We start from the raw sequence: 16,735 nt of genomic DNA on the forward strand, positions 1-16,735 counted from the left end.
AAGCACACACTACGATACCTGAGATCCTCTGCTTACCTTTGCAAGCAAGCGATTCTTTATTCAGCGACATCTTGTTGAAAAACAAGGCGATAGAACTCAATGCCCACCCCCCAGTACTATCAGCAATGAGACTTCTATAAGAAGACCTCCCATTCTAGGCCCAAATGTCCCAACAGAGGTCCACCTCGCTATCGGTGAACATTTCGACAAGAATGGGTTGATTGCGCCATACCTACTGACCCCCAATGCTATCCTGTCGACTCCCCACACTCCTCCCACACTCCATCTCCCTTAAAGCCTCAACATCAGACCTCCGTCTCGCCCCCTCCTTCCTCTTCTCCAACCTCACCAGACTCTCAATCAGCCGCTTCATAAGCCACTCGCTCTCACTGATACCAGACACCATGGGACTATCATCCCCGATCCAATCCCAATTCACTAACCCCTCTTCATTCTCGTCTTCAGAAACCATGTTGTCGTTGTCTACATTGCGGTCTAAACGCTCTGGACTCGTCAGACGGATGAGCCGTGTGAACTCGACCCATTCTTCGTATGTGTAGCGCTTGTCGTTGGTCTTGAGGTCGAGAGAAACCTTTTGAATGGACAGGGCGAGGCGGCGGGTCAATGAAGCCTGAGAGGGAGGGCTGGTGATGTCGGCGTCGGCTTCGGAGGCGAGGGCTGGGACGGTCGGGTGGAGAGTCAGTTCTATATCGGTTGCTGCTTCGCGATCTTCCGGGTCGTTCGAAATACTCTCTCTGTCTTGCGGGTCGGAAGAATCTACAATGCCATCGTCAGATCGTGGATCCGAGATGTCGAAGCCCCTTATCAGTCGCTTCTTTCTCGCTCGCTTGTCTGTCCATCGCTGTAACCATTGCAGCAGCCAAGGGTGTTTGTCCAGAAACGAACGCCAAATACCTGCCTTGGGCAGTACTGTAAAATCCGCGAGCTCGTCACTCCATTTCTTGAAGTTGGCCACGACAGTGTCGCCTAGATCCGAGACTAGGATAGTCATGGTCGGAACGGCAATCAAGCTCCAGATGACGAAGAAACAGCGCCCGGAATTGGATCTCGGTGCCAGGTCACCGTAGCCGATTGTTAATAGACTGACATAACAGAAGTAAAGCGACTGGAAGTAAGTCAAGTGCTGTGTTTCTTGTTCGGTGATCCAGAAAACGACTGCACCCACACACCAAAGGATCGAGAAAGTAGTGATGGACCAGAAAAGCGCCATCCACTGCTTGAACTTCTTCGAGTCGGCTTGGATCTTGCGCATCGCTTCAAAGCGATCCTTCTCTTCTTTCAACAACATGATCTTGGGCTTAGAGGAACCTATATGCAGCGCATCGGCGACACCCTGCATAGTGGATGTATGCTGGACAGACTCGCCCATGGGGGTTCGAAAGGGCCGTGGTTGACTAGGTCCTGATATCTTTGGAATGCCAAGTTTACGTTTCCGAACAAGGTGGTGTGCCTCTCGTTCTCGATGACGGAGATCAAATGAGTTGGTAACTGTACGCTCTGCGACTCGTTCGCGCATGCGATCGACATGCTTCTGAACAATCTTCTCGTCGCCGAGCTCGCGAACTGCCGTGTAGAGCGATGAGACGATGAGGGCTAGCGTAATCGTGCCGCCAACAGAGTAAGGAAAGACAATACCCCTAGTCACATCGGTCGTAGGCACTAGGTCGCCAAATCCAACGGTTAGGATAGTGACGTCGCAGAAGTACAAGGCATCGGCAAACCTCCAACTGTCTTCTCCAGCATCTTGCTCGAGTTTCGCAAAGACAGCTGCGCCACCGGCTAGCCAGATGAAGAAGGCCATGGTCTGTAGAATAAGCGTCCTTTGACTGTCGCTCAAGGCAAAGTTTTCGGGGTAGTGGCCAAGAAAGAAGCCCAGCATATTGACCATGAGAAGCATAGAGCAGATGGTGTAAAACGCCGCAGCCGCAATCGCGTACCAAAATCCTTGGGTATATCCTTGTTCCGGTCGGATGGGCGGTTCGTAAGTGTTCATACATATCGTTATCGCTATGAGGAAAGCAGATGAAAGATACCACAGAACCACAGTGACGGGTAGGGCAATGATGTAACGAATTCTCTGCGTAAAGTTCAGAAGAAGGAAGAGATTGCCGAGAAAGCCGCAGATCAGTGATGCTACATTGATCCAGTAGCACCATCTCGGGTCGCCAAAAGGTACGCCTTTGAAGTCTGAGATTCGTTCGCCGTTGATGATGTTTTGCTGTCTCCAGGGAGTTACGAGTGCGGCGATTGAGCTCACATTTGCTAGGGGGCCGAGAGTTGCAGCGAGGAGCTTATTTGGTGTTAGCATCTGAACAACGTACTTCGTCGAGTCGATTTGGAGGTTAAGAGCCATATGAACTTCTTGTGAACACATTTCAGTGCGAATCATCACTTACGGGAATGCCGGTGCTCGCGAACCACCAATCGCTATCCTGCCCTTCCCATTTCTTCCAGACATTCCACCATCTCTTCTTCTTATTGTCTTTCCGTGTCAACTGCTCTTTTCTTTGCTCTTCTTCTCCCTGGGCGTTATATTGTTCCGACGTGCTCGGCTGCCCCGGTTCCTCATGTTCACGCGCCATCATCGGAGCGATCCGGCATCAGACATCGTAACCCCAGACAGTTAGCTGGGCCTTTGATAAACCCAGAAATGATAACAATAGTTCAGAACGCGAAGTATCCTCAGGCTCGTCCTCCACTGCAAAACTCGAGAAGGTGCGAAACGGCGATCAATATGTCGGGCACGGATATACGCGTGTGACTAGTTGCTGAGAAACTGGCGCTAGAGCGGAAGCGGTGGTGCTGGGAATGTGAACGCGTCTACAGTTGGGAGGAGACACGGAAGGTAACGCAGAAGTCGGAAGTCAGAGTCTGACTTCAGCAGCGAGTTCATAGCCGCGCGTTTCAGCAAGTCTCCAGCAAGATTGCCAGATTCGATGACTCGGCTATCGCGGCGCAGTGGAGACGAATGGTGGGTGCTGGCGTCGATCAGCCGTTGACGCACGCCAAGCTGCGAATGCCGGGGTTACTTGGAGATCAAAAGGTTAATGTTCCACGTGCAGTTAGAGATTCTTTGGAAAGCATAGGATGGGCTTGTGTGCTTCATGCCGCGATCTTTGATAATTTTGAGAAAGTACTAGGATGTCTTCTAGTATTATCACGTGTCTAAGTAAGCCTTAGCTTTAGTATCTTAACTATAGAAATTTAAAAAATCTTAACTTAATAACTAAAGTATACTATTATAGTTATATACTACTAATACTTAAAAAAGATAAAATTATAAAATCTTTATACTAGTATGTTAATTCTTTTATACTTATCTTTATTTATATACTTTAAGATAGTAACTACTTTTATCTCTTAATAAGTAAGCTTAATATTATAAGTATACTTTAGTTACTTAATATATACTACTTATTTTATTAATAACTTTTATATTAAGTAGTAGAAGTTTACTAATCTTACTATACTTTTTAAAGCTACTTATAATTACTTTAGAAAAGTAAATTTATAAGTAAATTTTTACTTTATAGTAGTAGCTAATTTTATTTATAGTAATATAAGCTTTAGTACTAATATTAAATTTTTTACTTAAAGTAAATATAATACTTTTAAATAACTTTATAAAAGAGTTCTTACTTAAACTACTACTACTAGTAATAATAACTTTCTTATTAATATTAGAAGCTAAAGTTAAGAAAAGTTTAAAGATTAAGTAAGATATATTTTAGTTAGAGTTTAAGAGTAGAATAATAAGAAAATTAAATTAAGTAGACTAGTAATTAATAAGCCTATAGGCATGCCCTAACGTCTTCCGCAGCGTGACATTAGGCTGTCTCCTAGTAGTTGACTTCGTGGCAGTTGTATTCCTTGTTTGGTCGATATATTGTTCAAACTATATACAACAGGTATCAATGCGCTCAGTGCTTATTGCGACTTGAGCTTCTCGGTCAATTCTGGGACCTTTTCGAAAAGATCTCCAACAAGACCAACATCCGCGACCTGGAAGATGGGTGCCTCGGCATCCTTGTTGATGGCTGCAATAACCTTGCTGTCCTTCATACCAGCCAAATGCTGAATAGCACCAGAGATACCAGCACACAGGTATAATTGTGGCGCAACGTTCTTTCCAGTCTGACCCACTTGCAAGCTGTTGTCTGCAAAGCCACTGTCGACTGCTGCTCTTGACGCACCAATAGCGGCACCGAGCGCGTCTGCTAGCGGTGGCATGAGCTTGTCAAACTCCTCCTTTGATTTCAGACCACGACCTCCGGAGACGACCTTCTCTGCAGAGCCGAGATCGGGACGGTCGGACTTTTGGAGGTCCTCAGATATCCACTCTGTTGAGCATTCGGCCTTGGGGTCGACGCCCTCCTCTACTGTTGCGTTTCCGCCTTCGGTCTCAGGCGCGGGGAATGCGGTGCCTCGGACGGTGATGACTTTGGTGCTGTCGGACGACTGGACGGTCATGATCGCATTACCGGCGTAGATTGGGCGAACAAATGCTGTAGTCTGGTTAACAACCCCTCGTGTACTCCAAAAGATGCCCACTCACTGTCCTCGCTCTCGATGCCGGTAATGTCTGATATTTGCTGTGTGTCCAGAAGTGCCGAGACACGCGGCATTATGTTCTTTCCAAATGCTGAGTGACCGGCGACGACATGTGTGTATCCACCCTTCTTGATGTTCTCAACCAGGAGTGGCGCATAGTTCTCGGGGAGACACTGCAAGATGTTGTCAGCCGCGTGTCATTCCATATCTCTTTAGACTACCAACCCTGTCGTACGCTCCATTCTCGACGTAGATGACTTTCTCTACGCCCTTTGACTTGGCTGCCTCATCTGCGGCCGACTTGACCCCACTTCCAACAATGAAGGCTGTTATTGAGCCTCCAAGCTTTGTCCCTGCTGTGATGGCAGCCAATGACTGTGACACGATCTTTCCTTCCTTCTGCTCGAGAATGGCAAACGTCGACGCTAACCGTGCGAAGGCGGAGTATTGGGGTACGGCCGTGGGTTGCGACTGCCGAAGCCGTGTGCGAGCTGTGCGGAGGGCGGATTGACGAGCGGCGGAGAACATGGTGGGCGGAAACGGTGCGATGCCTCTCGAAATCACAGACACGCAAAATTCGGGAAGATGGAGTAGAACGCCTCGTCCAGCAGTAGTGAAAGCAACCCTACGGCGCGGAGAACTATGACCTCGGTTTGGCCAGGTTAGTTATCCGGCACTAGCCTTGCATCTGCATCGGGGCTGCAGGCTGATCACGTGAGACTACTCCATGCTCCTTAGTGCTCTTTTTGCTTAGGCGTTCGAGAGCATCGCGAACTTCAGACGCGACTCCAACCCACCCATCGCAGCCCCCCATCCCCACCTTCATTCAACAACGACCACGCGGCAGCACGTTGAAAAAGACACGTTGCGATCGCGCAATCGCTCCGAGTACTCGCGCCCGCGACTTCCCCTTTGCATCGCCGCATAGCGCCTTCCAGCTCTGTCGCATCGCACAACACTCCCCGAGCCATGGCCGACGACGCGACAGCAAGCGCAACTGCGCAGGACCCAAGTCTCACTGGTGAAGGTGCCACAGACACCAATGCGCTCGATCAAGGTAGGTCGCATCCTGATTCCAATCATCACCATACCCACCGCCAGTCGCGTCAACACCATGGACGACCTATTCCATGACGACGAGCTCCTAGGTGCACTGGATCTTGCCGACTTGGATCGCATGTTCCAATCACCGACCTTGAAAAACCTCCAAGTCGACAGTCCGCTAAGTTCCGTAGATACCAGCATGCTCGAAGACGCACCCGGCAAGGAGTCTTCCAACGATCCTGCTACTGCCACGCCCACAGCTGCATCAGATAACCCTCTCGACGCACCCGATGGCCCAAGACCGGAAGCGGAAGACGCCGATGGCCAGGATGACGAAGAGATGGGCGGCGTCGACGATGCGAAAAAGGAGAACGGCGAGGGTGGTGAAGCTGCTGACCCAGAGGCGCAAGCAAAAGCCGATTTGCAGTCAGCAGCGCGTTCACACTTTGTTACTCAAACATATGCGACCATCATCCCGAGCTACGCAACCTGGTTTGACATGCGCTACATCGACTACCGCGAGCGCAAAGCCCTGCCCGAGTTCTTCAACGGTCGCAACCGCAGCAAAACACCGGCCGTGTACCGCGATTACCGCGATTTCATGATCAACACATACCGCCTGAACCCATCCGAGTACCTCACAGTTACCGCATGCCGAAGGAATCTTGCAGGAGATGTCTGTGCTATCATGCGCGTGCACGCTTTCCTCGAGCAGTGGGGATTGATCAACTACCAAGTAAATCTTGCCGCTATATAATTACATTGAGTCGTGATTAACATATCAACCAGGTCGACCCTCAAGAACGCCCATCGAACATTGGTCCTCCATTCACCGGCCATTTCCGTGTCACAGTCGATACGCCCCGCGGACTGCAACCTTTCCAACCAGGACCAGGCTCGAAAGTCACGGACGGAAAGCAGCTCACAGCCACTGACCGTGCTGCGAGCCAGCAACCGACGGCAAAGAGCGAGACCAAGTCTTTAGCTGGACGAAACATCTACGAGGCCAATGGCAAAGAAGCATCCGTGGAGCCAAAAGCTGCTAATGGCGAAGGTGCCGCCAACGGCTCGGTAGACGTCAAGGATCTCGAAGCCGCTGCAAAGGAGCCAACCAAGGTCATCAACTGCTTCAGTTGCGGCGTCGAATGTACCCGTGTACATTTTCATGAAACGAAACCTTCCGAGCAGACTGGCCAGATCAAGGCTGCTGGTGGCTTGAAGCGCGACCTTTGCCCCAGGTGTTTTGTAGAGGGCAACTTCCCGCAAGGCACATCCTCAGCCGACTTCACAAAGATCTCCAACCCGGAGAACTCAGCAGCGGCCGAGACGGAAGAGAAGTGGACGGAAGAGGAGACTCTTTTGCTACTCGAGGGCTTGGAGGAGTTTGACGATGACTGGAACCGTGTCGCCGACCACGTCCAGACGAAGACACGCGAGCAGTGCGTGATGAAGTTCCTGCAGCTCGAGATTGAGGACAAGTACATCGAGGCGGATCTACCAGAGTCACAATCGGCAGCTCCTTCAACCAAATTCTTGCGCGATCTGGAGTACCTCAGCGAGGGCCGTGTACCCATCCACCACGCCGACAACCCGATTCTCAGCGTCGTCAGCTTCCTAGCTGGTCTTGCTCCCGCAAACGTCACAGAGGCAGCGGTAGCGTCGGGGCGCAGTGTCGGCGAGATGAAGCGCATCCTTCAAGAGAAGATCAACAAAGCCCCAACCGCACCGTCAGAAAAGGGCAAAGAGAAGGAAGGCGAGCAGTCTACACCCGCAGCGACCGCCTCAGACATGAAGCCAGAAGGCGGCGACGCTATGGACGTCGACCCCTCTGCCGAGTCCACTGCCGTAGCCACACGGGAATCCGACTCGTCCTCCAACCCCAACCCTCTAGCCACCCTCCCCTTCGCCCTCTCCGCAGCCCGTTCTTCAGCACTAGCCTCGCACGAAGAACGCCACATCACCCGTCTCGTCTCCGGTGCCGTAAACCTCCAGCTACAAAAGCTACAGCTCAAGCTCGCTCACTTCAACGACTTCGAAAAGCTCCTTTCCGCCGAACGTCGCGATCTGCAACGCCGCCGCCAGCAGCTTTTCATGGACCGCCTCAACTTCCAGAGGAGAGTCCGCGCACTCGAAGACGCTACCAAGCGCATCAGCAGCTCCATGGGCGGGCAGGGGCTCCCTGGCAGCATGAGCAACGAAGATGCCGTTCAGGCACTAACGGAAGCCATGCGCATGTTCGGCGTAGGCAAGGGCGAGGACAGCATGGGCGTCAAGCGCGACAGCGTCGACGCTGGTGTTGCTCAGCCCCTTGCCGAGGGCGCAGAGGGCTACAGCAAAGTAGAGATTTAGAGACATCTTAGCGCGCGCGACGTGTTCAAGATGTGGTCCTCTGAGTTAAGGCCAGGGTGTGCGTATGAGACGCTTCCTTATTATCGCATTGAAACAAAGGAAGAACAGACAGGTGCCATTGGTAGTGAGGACTTGGGACAGTGTGACTCACGTGTCGATTGTAAGCCTCACAACGGACACGGTGAAGACCACAAACGTCAGGATAGCATGATGCGCTGAATCGACTTGGGGATATGTGGTTGTTGCTCTCAAAGGGGTGTTTTCTGGCGTACAATGAGTTGGTACCTACGCTTATTCGGAACTAAGATTATGCTACAAATGGTCCGATGTGTTCAAGTTTTTTCTTTTCTGGTAGGCGGGAGTGCCTGCTGTACAAGTAGTTTCTATTATCAAGAACGATTGCAATCTCATTTCTTAGAGCCAGAATCTTTGATGTGAACGTCGCCTGATGTCTCAGCAGAAGATCCTTTAGATGTGCATGTTGCTTGAACGTTTGGTTGAAACTATATATACTGTACATGATTTTCGTCAGTAGCAGAGAAGCGTTGAACACCACTGTCTAAATGCCCCCCTTAGTTCTTCAAACATGCTGTACACGTAACTATATAATACAATGCCATCATCTCCTCATACATCACTCGTCTCTCAGAACTTCTCTACTTCCTCTCCAGCTTTCCTGTTCCCCTATCACTTCGCATCATGACTAGCCTTGGGCACCATACTCTCACTCTCGCTAACAGGCTCCTGGCTCTTGACCTGCGCCCTCGCCTTATTCGCCCTCTCGGTGTCGCTCTCGCCCTTTGGCTTCTGCTTGCTCTTCTCCTTCTCCTTCTCGCTATCCAAGCTGCTCATGTCCCCCCTTGCGTCGTTGACGGGGTTGTGTTTGGCGTTTGGCTTGTATTCCTCAGGAACTAGGCTGTTTTCTGGTGTGTGGGGTTTCGAGTTGCGTTCACCAGAGAACTTTCCCTTGGCTGAGGCGGCGTGGTCGTTGGTGGAGGGTTGTAATGAGGAGTCTTGTTGCGCGCTGGAGGGGTTGGATGGGTTTTCGGGCGAGGCGGTCATGTCGTCTTCGTCGTCGGCGTCGGCATCTAGCTCTGAGCCGTAGACTTCGGGGTATTCGCGGAAACAGTTTTGCATGTCCCTGAGTTTTGTCAGCTATTTGTTCAAACGTAAACTGTGCAGGCCTGTTACGGCTCTGCTGTCTAGTGTGGACGTACTTGAACTTATCGATGCAGTCCATGCCCTTGGGCTCCTCGGTGGAGTACACGAAGCAGCTGAATGCCGCCTTGAACTGCTCACCACAAGGGCCATGAGCCATGCCTCCTAGACATGGGCAATCCCAATTGATCTCGCCTGTTTCCGGGTTGAATGCGCCCTGTTGGTCTGCCTCTTCCTCGAGTCCTTCTATGCCACCCTGGCCATCTTCTGAAGGCTTCGCATTCTGTTGTGCGCGCTCAGCCTCTTTTTGCTTCTGGGCCTCGAGTTGTGCCTGTACTGCTTGTCGTCGCTTGCGCTCTTCGGAGATGGATTCGATGGTGGGGAGGTGCTCGGATTCAACTTCGGTTTCTGGGAGGGGTTGGACAAGTTCTGAGGCAGGATCAGCTACTCTGGTTCAATTCGTCCGTCCATTGGCGTCTGAACATACGTCTTGGCTCCTCTGCGAAAACATCCGTGGTGTTGTAATAGTATATAATTGCTCCGGCAACACCCAGCCTAGCAACCAAGCTCTTGAAACTTCTCGACTTTTGTGATGGTGGTGCGGTGCTCAAGTACCGCCTGGCCGGCGCGACAGCCCGTAGTGGCGCGGCTCGCAGCGCTGGACGCGCAATTAACCGTGGGGCTGCACGGAACATGATGCTAAAAGATGTGAAACAGGAAAGAGATGCAAAGAGAGAGACGTGGCGGATGTCAACGGTACACGGAAGTGTCGTCACTACGTAAAAGTTATGGGACCTGCATTTCTAAGCGGAAGGAGCAGGGATCTGCGTGGCTGGAGAACTCGGATCACGTGGTGGAACTTCCGAGAATTCTGGGCATCATCCCAAGTACATCCGACATGATAATCAGGACGCAGTCGCGAATCGTTCAAAATTTCATGCGTAATATGAATGGCTTGTATATGGTCAAGATGATGTCAGAACGGGTATATTGAACGTGACCTCATATATACAGAAGTGGACTCATGAAGGCATCTCGCCTCAAGACCGAAACCGAGTAGAGAACCCCTTGCTTGCTGTATGGTACCGCGGAAAAGAAGAAGACAACATAGCCAAATCGGTACAGTCCAGATGATCAAGATTTCAGCATGATTCCGTCGTACGAGGTGCTATTGAAGTAGAGTGCAAATTTGAACAAAGCGATCAGGCAGCACGTCTATTTAGGGGGGTTGCGCTTGAAGAAGTACCTGTTGCGAATGTTAGCACACGTGCCATCAGAGCACTTCTATTTGGACAACGTACTGGCTGACGTAGTAGTCTCCAACGCCGAACAGTCCAATGACAGCAGCCCAGGCCGCGACGACCTTGCCGGTCAGCTCGCCGCGGGCATACTGCCTGTATGCGCCGAATCCAACGATGCCACCGACAACGGCAAGACCAACTGCGTTGCTCAGCACGACCGGGTTGTCGGCGTTCTTCTTCATCTTGTCCTTAGCTGCCTCCTTCTTTGCCGCAGCGCGGTCCTTGATGTGCTTGGCCTCTTCCTTGATTTCCTCTTCACGCTCCATGCGCTCGGCTTGCGTGTCGGTCTTGACGGATTGCGACTCGTAGTCAGAGGGAACCGAGGAGATATGTGGGCTGTCTACATCGACAAGGGAGTGTACGCTGTCGTCGGAAGCGTGCTCGATCTCAGGTTGGGCGGGGGCGCGACTGCAATGCTACGTCAGAACAACTCTAGCAGCTTCATGCCCCAGAACACAGGTCTTGTATTTTGACCAAGATGCAACACAGGGTGCCGTCATGCATCGTCAAAGCTGACGTCGGAGGGTTAAACTCCATCCAAATGAACGGGGTGACTTACGCCTGTCTTCAAGTTAGCATTGGCACACATTGCAAGCGCTCTTCATTAACTCACCTCCTCGGGGCTCTGCTTGGGGCCCTTGGCGGCCATCTCTGCGTAAGACATGATGTATGAGGGGTAGTGGTGGTTGGATAGAGAAGTGAAAAAAGTGCTGTCGCAAGGGTTGATGTGAGGTTTGCAGATCAGTCGATGGGTACCGGGAAGCTGCGAAGTCAATGGGCGATCGTGTGAGACCGGAAACAGGCTCCCTCACATGCCAGTTCGCTTAGTGGGCGGTGACCGACGTCATCCTGAGCGCGTTAGCGGCGACGTAGCGAAAGCGCCAAGCACAGGAACAGCACATCCATGTGGAGCATGTGAATGATCTGGACCGAATGAATACAAGAACAACAGTCTCAAGAATTCATTATATATCGCTGACTTCGCTTAGATGACCAAGCAAAAAGCCCCAAGGGTATAAACACAATCTCCATCGTAGCCATCGATACACGCCTCACGGACCTCGATACAGATAAGATCCAAAACTGTGTGCAGATTCGTATGATACACGACGACAAGGACAAACAAGCTCTTGGAGATCGGGCCCGTAACGCCCGCTGTAGATACACATGTTGAAGAATGGAAACGATATAACAGAAATTTTGGGCGCCTTCGATTGCCCTTGCGAGTTTTTGTGGGCGTTGCGCTCACTTTATTCATCACCGAAAACTGTTTTGTAGTTTTCCAGAAGCGCTTGCACGGCGACACGCTGCTGTTGCACGTCGGTGAGTTCGCGCTGGATGTCCATAGGCCGCATGATGGTTGGCGCGAAAACGACAGCGACATTGAGTGGTGTCATCTATTCACGTATTAGTCATAGTACACGTCAAACATCTATTGTGTGTACTTACCAAATTGTCACTGGCGTGCTGTATGACCCGCGACAGATGGAACACGAGGAATTGCAAGGTATCACGATGAGCCTTGGGAATTTCGTTCACAGCGGCAGACAAAGCTCTTGACTGAGCAGTCGGCTCTTCAAGTTCTGTACAATCATTAGCACTTGATCTGCTGTCGGATAGTATGAACTTACGGCCAGCTTCAAGGAACTGATCATAGACATCGTATGTGATCAGCGGCACAGGGAGCCTGCGGAAGTAGTTCTTCAGCGCAGAAGTGACGGAGTGAATGTCGAGATCTGGGTCCGAGATGTCGTGCTCGGTGTCCGTCTCGAAGCCACTGCGCACTTGGTTCACCTGAGAGGTACCGCCGCTTTTACGATAGATACCTTCCACGTCCATGCCGCGAAGCTCGACCTCTTCGATACATCTGCTGACGATGCGTGGAATCATCTGTCGTTCAAACTCGCATCGTGCTGTCAGGTCAGACCCGAATAGCACGGTACTGGCGTCGGCGGCAGCCAGATTAGTGGTGCTGTTGTTGATGTTCTGCATGGGCCTAAAGCCTTGGGGCGGGCCGCCTGGTCTAACGTTGCCAGGCTTTCCACCGAACCAGCCTCGCGGGGTTCCTTGGTCCATGGTATCCCGGCTTTTGATGGAACTCGACATGGACATGGCTGCAATGTCGGGCCCAGAGTGCACAGAGCCGTAAGGAGTGCCAATGACCTTGACGTTGTAGTCCTCCTGCTTCTGCTCTGAACCGAATGCTCCCTTGAAGCCCTTGGTGACGTTCTTTGTAATGGCTTGTCCGCCCTTCTTCCAGGTAGAGAATTTGGTGGGTTTTCCGGTCTTCCTAATGTTAACGACTTGCGGCTGCGCGACGGTCGCCTCGCCATCGTCGAGATTGGCATAGGAGTGATCATGCGGTATTACTGGTGCATCCACGGATACTTCTGATTTGCCGCCCTTGTGCTGCGCGTTGTATATGCCAAGGCCATTGGCAGCAACATCAAGGTTCTGTCCACTCTTCTTGTTGTTTTTGAGGTTGGTCTGGATGTTGTCTACCAGGTCCCTGTTCATGGCGGAAAGTCTAGTGTTAGCGGCCGTGAGCGATTCGTACTCTTGGAAACCCTTGTCTTTCATCTGAATGAGGTTCGAGATCTCCTCCGTCAACTCCGATCTCTTCGTGATCAGGTCCTCTATTTGATTTCCCAGATTGTCTTTGAGCTTCTGCAACGAGTTTGCAAAGTCTTTGAGAATGTCTGACTTGAGCTGACCGATCTCAACATTGCCCTGGCCGCTCTTAGCGTGCTTGAGGTGTTCAGTCATGATTTCAAGCTCGCGGATCACCATCTCACGTTGCGTATCCAAGACAGCCATGGTGTTTCGCTTCTCTCGCAGAACCGTGTTTGCCTGTCTGATGTCGGCCGCACTATGCATCGATTCTTGTAGGCCGTTCTTCTCGGCCTCCAGCTCAGCGATCCGCTGCTGGGCGCGGCGCAGCTCGTTGCGCAGGTTGACGCCTTCCTCTTTAGTGTCGGGCGAGGCAACTGTCGGGCTGCTAATGTCGATGGAGCCGTTCGTAGGCCATTTTTTGTGACCTCGTGATGTGACTGAACCACGATCACTGAAACTGCGCCCATGCTTGGACACAGCGTTCGAAACTCTCCTGAACACCCCGTTGTCTTTTTCATCTCTTCCATCCTGGCTTCCAAGCAAACGCGCGAAATCCTCATCCATGGAGAAATCGCCCTGGGCGCTATATCGAGGAAGGCCACCAGCTCCATATGCATCTCGGGATGCTTCGCTTTGGGCACTGCTGATGGAGTCGCTCGTCTTGTGTTGCTGAATGGCAGGTGGTTGCGGGGGTGCGCGTGGAGATGTGAAAGTGTCGGTCGAGGGCGGGGCTGGCCGTCCACCTGAACGTGCGGGGAGAACTGGAGGGTCCGATGGAGTTTTGGAGGCTGGCGAATCCGAAGGACTGAGTATGCCAAGTCCGGCGTTGAGGTTCGCACTGGCTGTGTTGGTAGATGATGTTCGCTCTGGATGGCTTAGAGTCGGTGTGGTGGGTGATGGGGCCCTCTCGTTTCGTGAGATCGGGGCTGAAGGCTTGAGGGTTGAAGCCTTGAGCGAATCACCACGCGCAGGTCTTTCTAGCGGAAGATTGGAACCGAACGACGATTCTGAGGTCTGCGGTGAATCTTGCGAGCCAAGTGGTGGTGAGCTAGTGAAGGTTGGCTCGATGAGGGGACGACTCAGCCGCGCAGACATGATGTCGTTCTTGGAAGAAGACGGCTGCTGCTGTTGCTGTTGCTGCGGTTGCGGTGATGGCGTGTCGTCGGAGTCCTTGCGTTTGGCCTCCGCCTTCTTGTTCTTGGGTACATCCTGTAGTTTGAAGGGTTCTGGACCTGAAGGGGCGGGAGAAGCGTGCTGACTCCTTGACCGAGGCTCAGCGGCAGGAGATTCGTTGGATATGTCCTTCTTCTTCCTAAGTGTCTCGACCAGTGTATCCGAAGGCTGCCTGCCTTTCTCTTGGAAGGCGATGTGCGGGCTCTGTGTTTGCGTCTGGCGTCTCTCTTTGGAGGCTTCTCGAGAGCCATTCTCCTTCAGCTTCTCGCGATGATCGCCAGTGGGCCTACTAAAGTAATCGCGCCCGCTCTTGCTGTCACCGCTTCCGGTCGGTTTGGCTCCCAGCGTTCGGTCATTGAATCTGCTGATAGGTCGGCCGAGCGGGGATGGACCGGGCGCAGGGTTGGGATCGAGAGCGAAGGGGAGGAGGATGCCGTCGTCGCCGTTGTCTACCAGCTCTGAACGCGCGCTGTCCTTGTTGTATGTTGTTGCTGGAAGTGTGGTATTGTCTGTAGTTGTGGCTAGGTCAGCTATGTGTGAGCATGATGTAGGCCATGTGGATTTCATACCCCTTCGTGCAGTATCCCCAATTGGTGAGGCATCGCGCCTAAAGTTTGACGACGAATCACCCCGGCGCGGCTGAGGAGGTCTGGGAGATACGTCGGTCGTGGTGGGCTCCGAGAAGATGTCGGATGGCGTATCCAGGTCTGGGGTGAAGGTGGACTGGTTCTGCTCGTGGGGAGGCAGAGCAGGCAGCGATTTGTCCACCTTGGGCGCCACTGAGGGCGGCTTTTTGGATTTCTTGCGCCGTCGAGCCATGAGCGACTCATGACACGACATGCAGAAGATACCCTGCGAGGTGCGGGCATAGCGCAGGTTCTCGATCTTGCGCTTGCAATTCCTGCACCGAAAGCAGTTGGCACAGAAGGCCTGGTCGCCAGTCAAGATGGCCAGATCTTCGATCTTGTTGCCGCAGTGGTTGCAGCTATATGTACAGTTGTTGCATATCAGGGAGCCGTCGCCGAGCAGCAGCAGGTTCGCATCCGAATCGAGGAGGGTACCGCACGTGTTGCAGCGGAAGCAGTCGATGTGCCATCGGTTTCCGGCTAGGCAATGTTAGCATGTACATCCTCGGCAGGTGGTTGGCATAGGCGGTGGGAGGAAGGCGCGATGGTGGTAGTGGTGTTGGCTCAGCGGGGAAGCATACCGAGCTCGAAGGCCTTGCCTTCCTCGAGGATCTAGACTGCTATGAGCGATTGCAGGCAGGGAGTTGTGGTAGCAGCGGCTCATACCTCTCCGCATCCCTTGCACGGATACACGACCTCGTCGTCGATCGGAGACTCTGGATAGCCGGTCGGGCTCTCCATGGCGGGCTAGAAATATGCGTGTCGGTGAAGCAGCAGGAGCAATGCTGGCGGGCAGCGCGAGGGCGGGCGTGCAGTCGGCGCCGGAGCCGTGTCGTGCTCGGAGGGACAATTGGCAGCTGGCAGGGCGTGGGCGTGTTCAGTGGTTCGTCGTCTGGGCGATCCCCAAAGTTGCTAGCACCACAGACTACAATGCAGACTACAGTGCAAGGCGAGGAGGGCGTGGGTGCCAACGGCGCAAAAGCAAAGGCGACGACCAGCAGCGGCGTCGGTGCACTGGCGAACGGCTTCTGTGCGCGACGAGGGCCCAGGGCAGTTAGGTTGGTCGACGAGACAGGCGCACCTCGCAGCGGCGTCGTGGTGGTGTGGAGGTGCAGAGCCAATGGGCGGGCTAGTGCCTGGTCAGGGTCTGGAAAGATACGCGGCAGACAAATCCATGCGGCGGCCACGACCAGGGGACCACGGCGATGTAAAGAGTGAAAGCCTAATCCAGCCTTGATAGACTTTTGATAGACTTGCTAAGCGCCTCTACCACGGCTGCCAGCATGTGCCGCACATGGGAACACGACCATGGAATTCCAAACACTCGCACGGCGCAGGCCCAAGGTGGTCAGCTTTCGAGACCGGGCTGCGACTCCAGCTCCACCGCGCTATTACGACGTCTGCAGAGGCCCTGCCAAGCACACGCCATCGCAGATCGTGCGCTCCAGGGCCCCTTCCTCTGACAACGGCCCGTTCACTGCACAACTGACCACCCTAGGGCTATCATTTGTAAACGCCGGCACTCGTGAATCGCCTCTTGATTCAGGTAGTCTCTTTGTACCAGTCCTCAGCCCAGCTCACACCGCGCGTGGCGCATGTAGCTCTGAACCTCCTGTCTTTCTGACCACCTCCAAGACGCCATGTGGTCATCACCCGCATCACGAGCTCAATTAATAATATCGCTTCTCCCGCACTAATTGGAACTCATCCCTCAATCCTCCCAATCCTCAAAATAGCTGACGCAATCTGAGCCCTTTCCCCTGAAGCGCCTCCATCAGCACATGCCCGTCATCTGCGCTGCACACATGTCTAGCATTAGATCATGCAGGAACGCGGCCGCTTTCTTGACCTACCAATACATTAACAATTCGCAGCCAGATAAATATTCGCACAGCTTAC

General features: G+C 52.7%; 6 protein-coding genes across 6 annotated transcripts; 1 reads left to right on the plus strand and 5 right to left on the minus strand.

Annotated features, from left to right (window-relative positions):
• Positions 1 to 232: 232 nt before the first annotated feature.
• Positions 233 to 2,606, minus strand: J4E88_010310 (uncharacterized protein; the record flags this gene model as incomplete). The annotated part of the gene is made up of 2 exons (XM_049403903.1): positions 233 to 2,311; positions 2,418 to 2,606. The coding sequence occupies 2 exons, from the start codon at positions 2,604 to 2,606 to the stop codon at positions 233 to 235; spliced, it is 2,268 nt and encodes a 755-aa protein (XP_049250275.1).
• Positions 2,607 to 3,948: 1,342 nt separating this feature from the next.
• J4E88_010311 (uncharacterized protein) lies at positions 3,949 to 5,100 on the minus strand (the record flags this gene model as incomplete). The annotated part of the gene is made up of 3 exons (XM_049403904.1): positions 3,949 to 4,526; positions 4,577 to 4,745; positions 4,798 to 5,100. 3 exons carry the CDS (start codon positions 5,098 to 5,100, stop codon positions 3,949 to 3,951), a joined length of 1,050 nt encoding a protein of 349 aa, XP_049250276.1.
• A 441-nt stretch (positions 5,101 to 5,541) lies between these two features.
• J4E88_010312 (uncharacterized protein) lies at positions 5,542 to 7,965 on the plus strand (the record flags this gene model as incomplete). Its single annotated transcript, XM_049403905.1, has 3 exons — positions 5,542 to 5,629; positions 5,808 to 6,352; positions 6,406 to 7,965. The coding sequence occupies 3 exons, from the start codon at positions 5,542 to 5,544 to the stop codon at positions 7,963 to 7,965; spliced, it is 2,193 nt and encodes a 730-aa protein (XP_049250277.1).
• A 687-nt stretch (positions 7,966 to 8,652) lies between these two features.
• Positions 8,653 to 9,818, minus strand: J4E88_010313 (uncharacterized protein; the record flags this gene model as incomplete). The annotated part of the gene is made up of 3 exons (XM_049403906.1): positions 8,653 to 9,106; positions 9,183 to 9,552; positions 9,611 to 9,818. The coding sequence occupies 3 exons, from the start codon at positions 9,816 to 9,818 to the stop codon at positions 8,653 to 8,655; spliced, it is 1,032 nt and encodes a 343-aa protein (XP_049250278.1).
• Positions 9,819 to 10,338: 520 nt separating this feature from the next.
• On the minus strand, positions 10,339 to 11,088 carry J4E88_010314 (uncharacterized protein; the record flags this gene model as incomplete). Its single annotated transcript, XM_049403907.1, has 3 exons — positions 10,339 to 10,369; positions 10,425 to 10,840; positions 11,038 to 11,088. 3 exons carry the CDS (start codon positions 11,086 to 11,088, stop codon positions 10,339 to 10,341), a joined length of 498 nt encoding a protein of 165 aa, XP_049250279.1.
• Positions 11,089 to 11,674: 586 nt separating this feature from the next.
• Positions 11,675 to 15,577, minus strand: J4E88_010315 (uncharacterized protein; the record flags this gene model as incomplete). Its single annotated transcript, XM_049403908.1, has 6 exons — positions 11,675 to 11,821; positions 11,874 to 12,007; positions 12,056 to 14,719; positions 14,780 to 15,316; positions 15,418 to 15,448; positions 15,503 to 15,577. 6 exons carry the CDS (start codon positions 15,575 to 15,577, stop codon positions 11,675 to 11,677), a joined length of 3,588 nt encoding a protein of 1,195 aa, XP_049250280.1.
• Between the last annotated feature and the right edge of the window lie 1,158 nt (positions 15,578 to 16,735).

The sequence above is a fragment of the Alternaria novae-zelandiae genome (genome assembly GCF_023758075.1).
Source record: "Alternaria novae-zelandiae strain BMP 2774 chromosome Unknown scaffold_32, whole genome shotgun sequence".
NCBI lineage: Eukaryota > Fungi > Ascomycota > Dothideomycetes > Pleosporales > Pleosporaceae > Alternaria > Alternaria novae-zelandiae.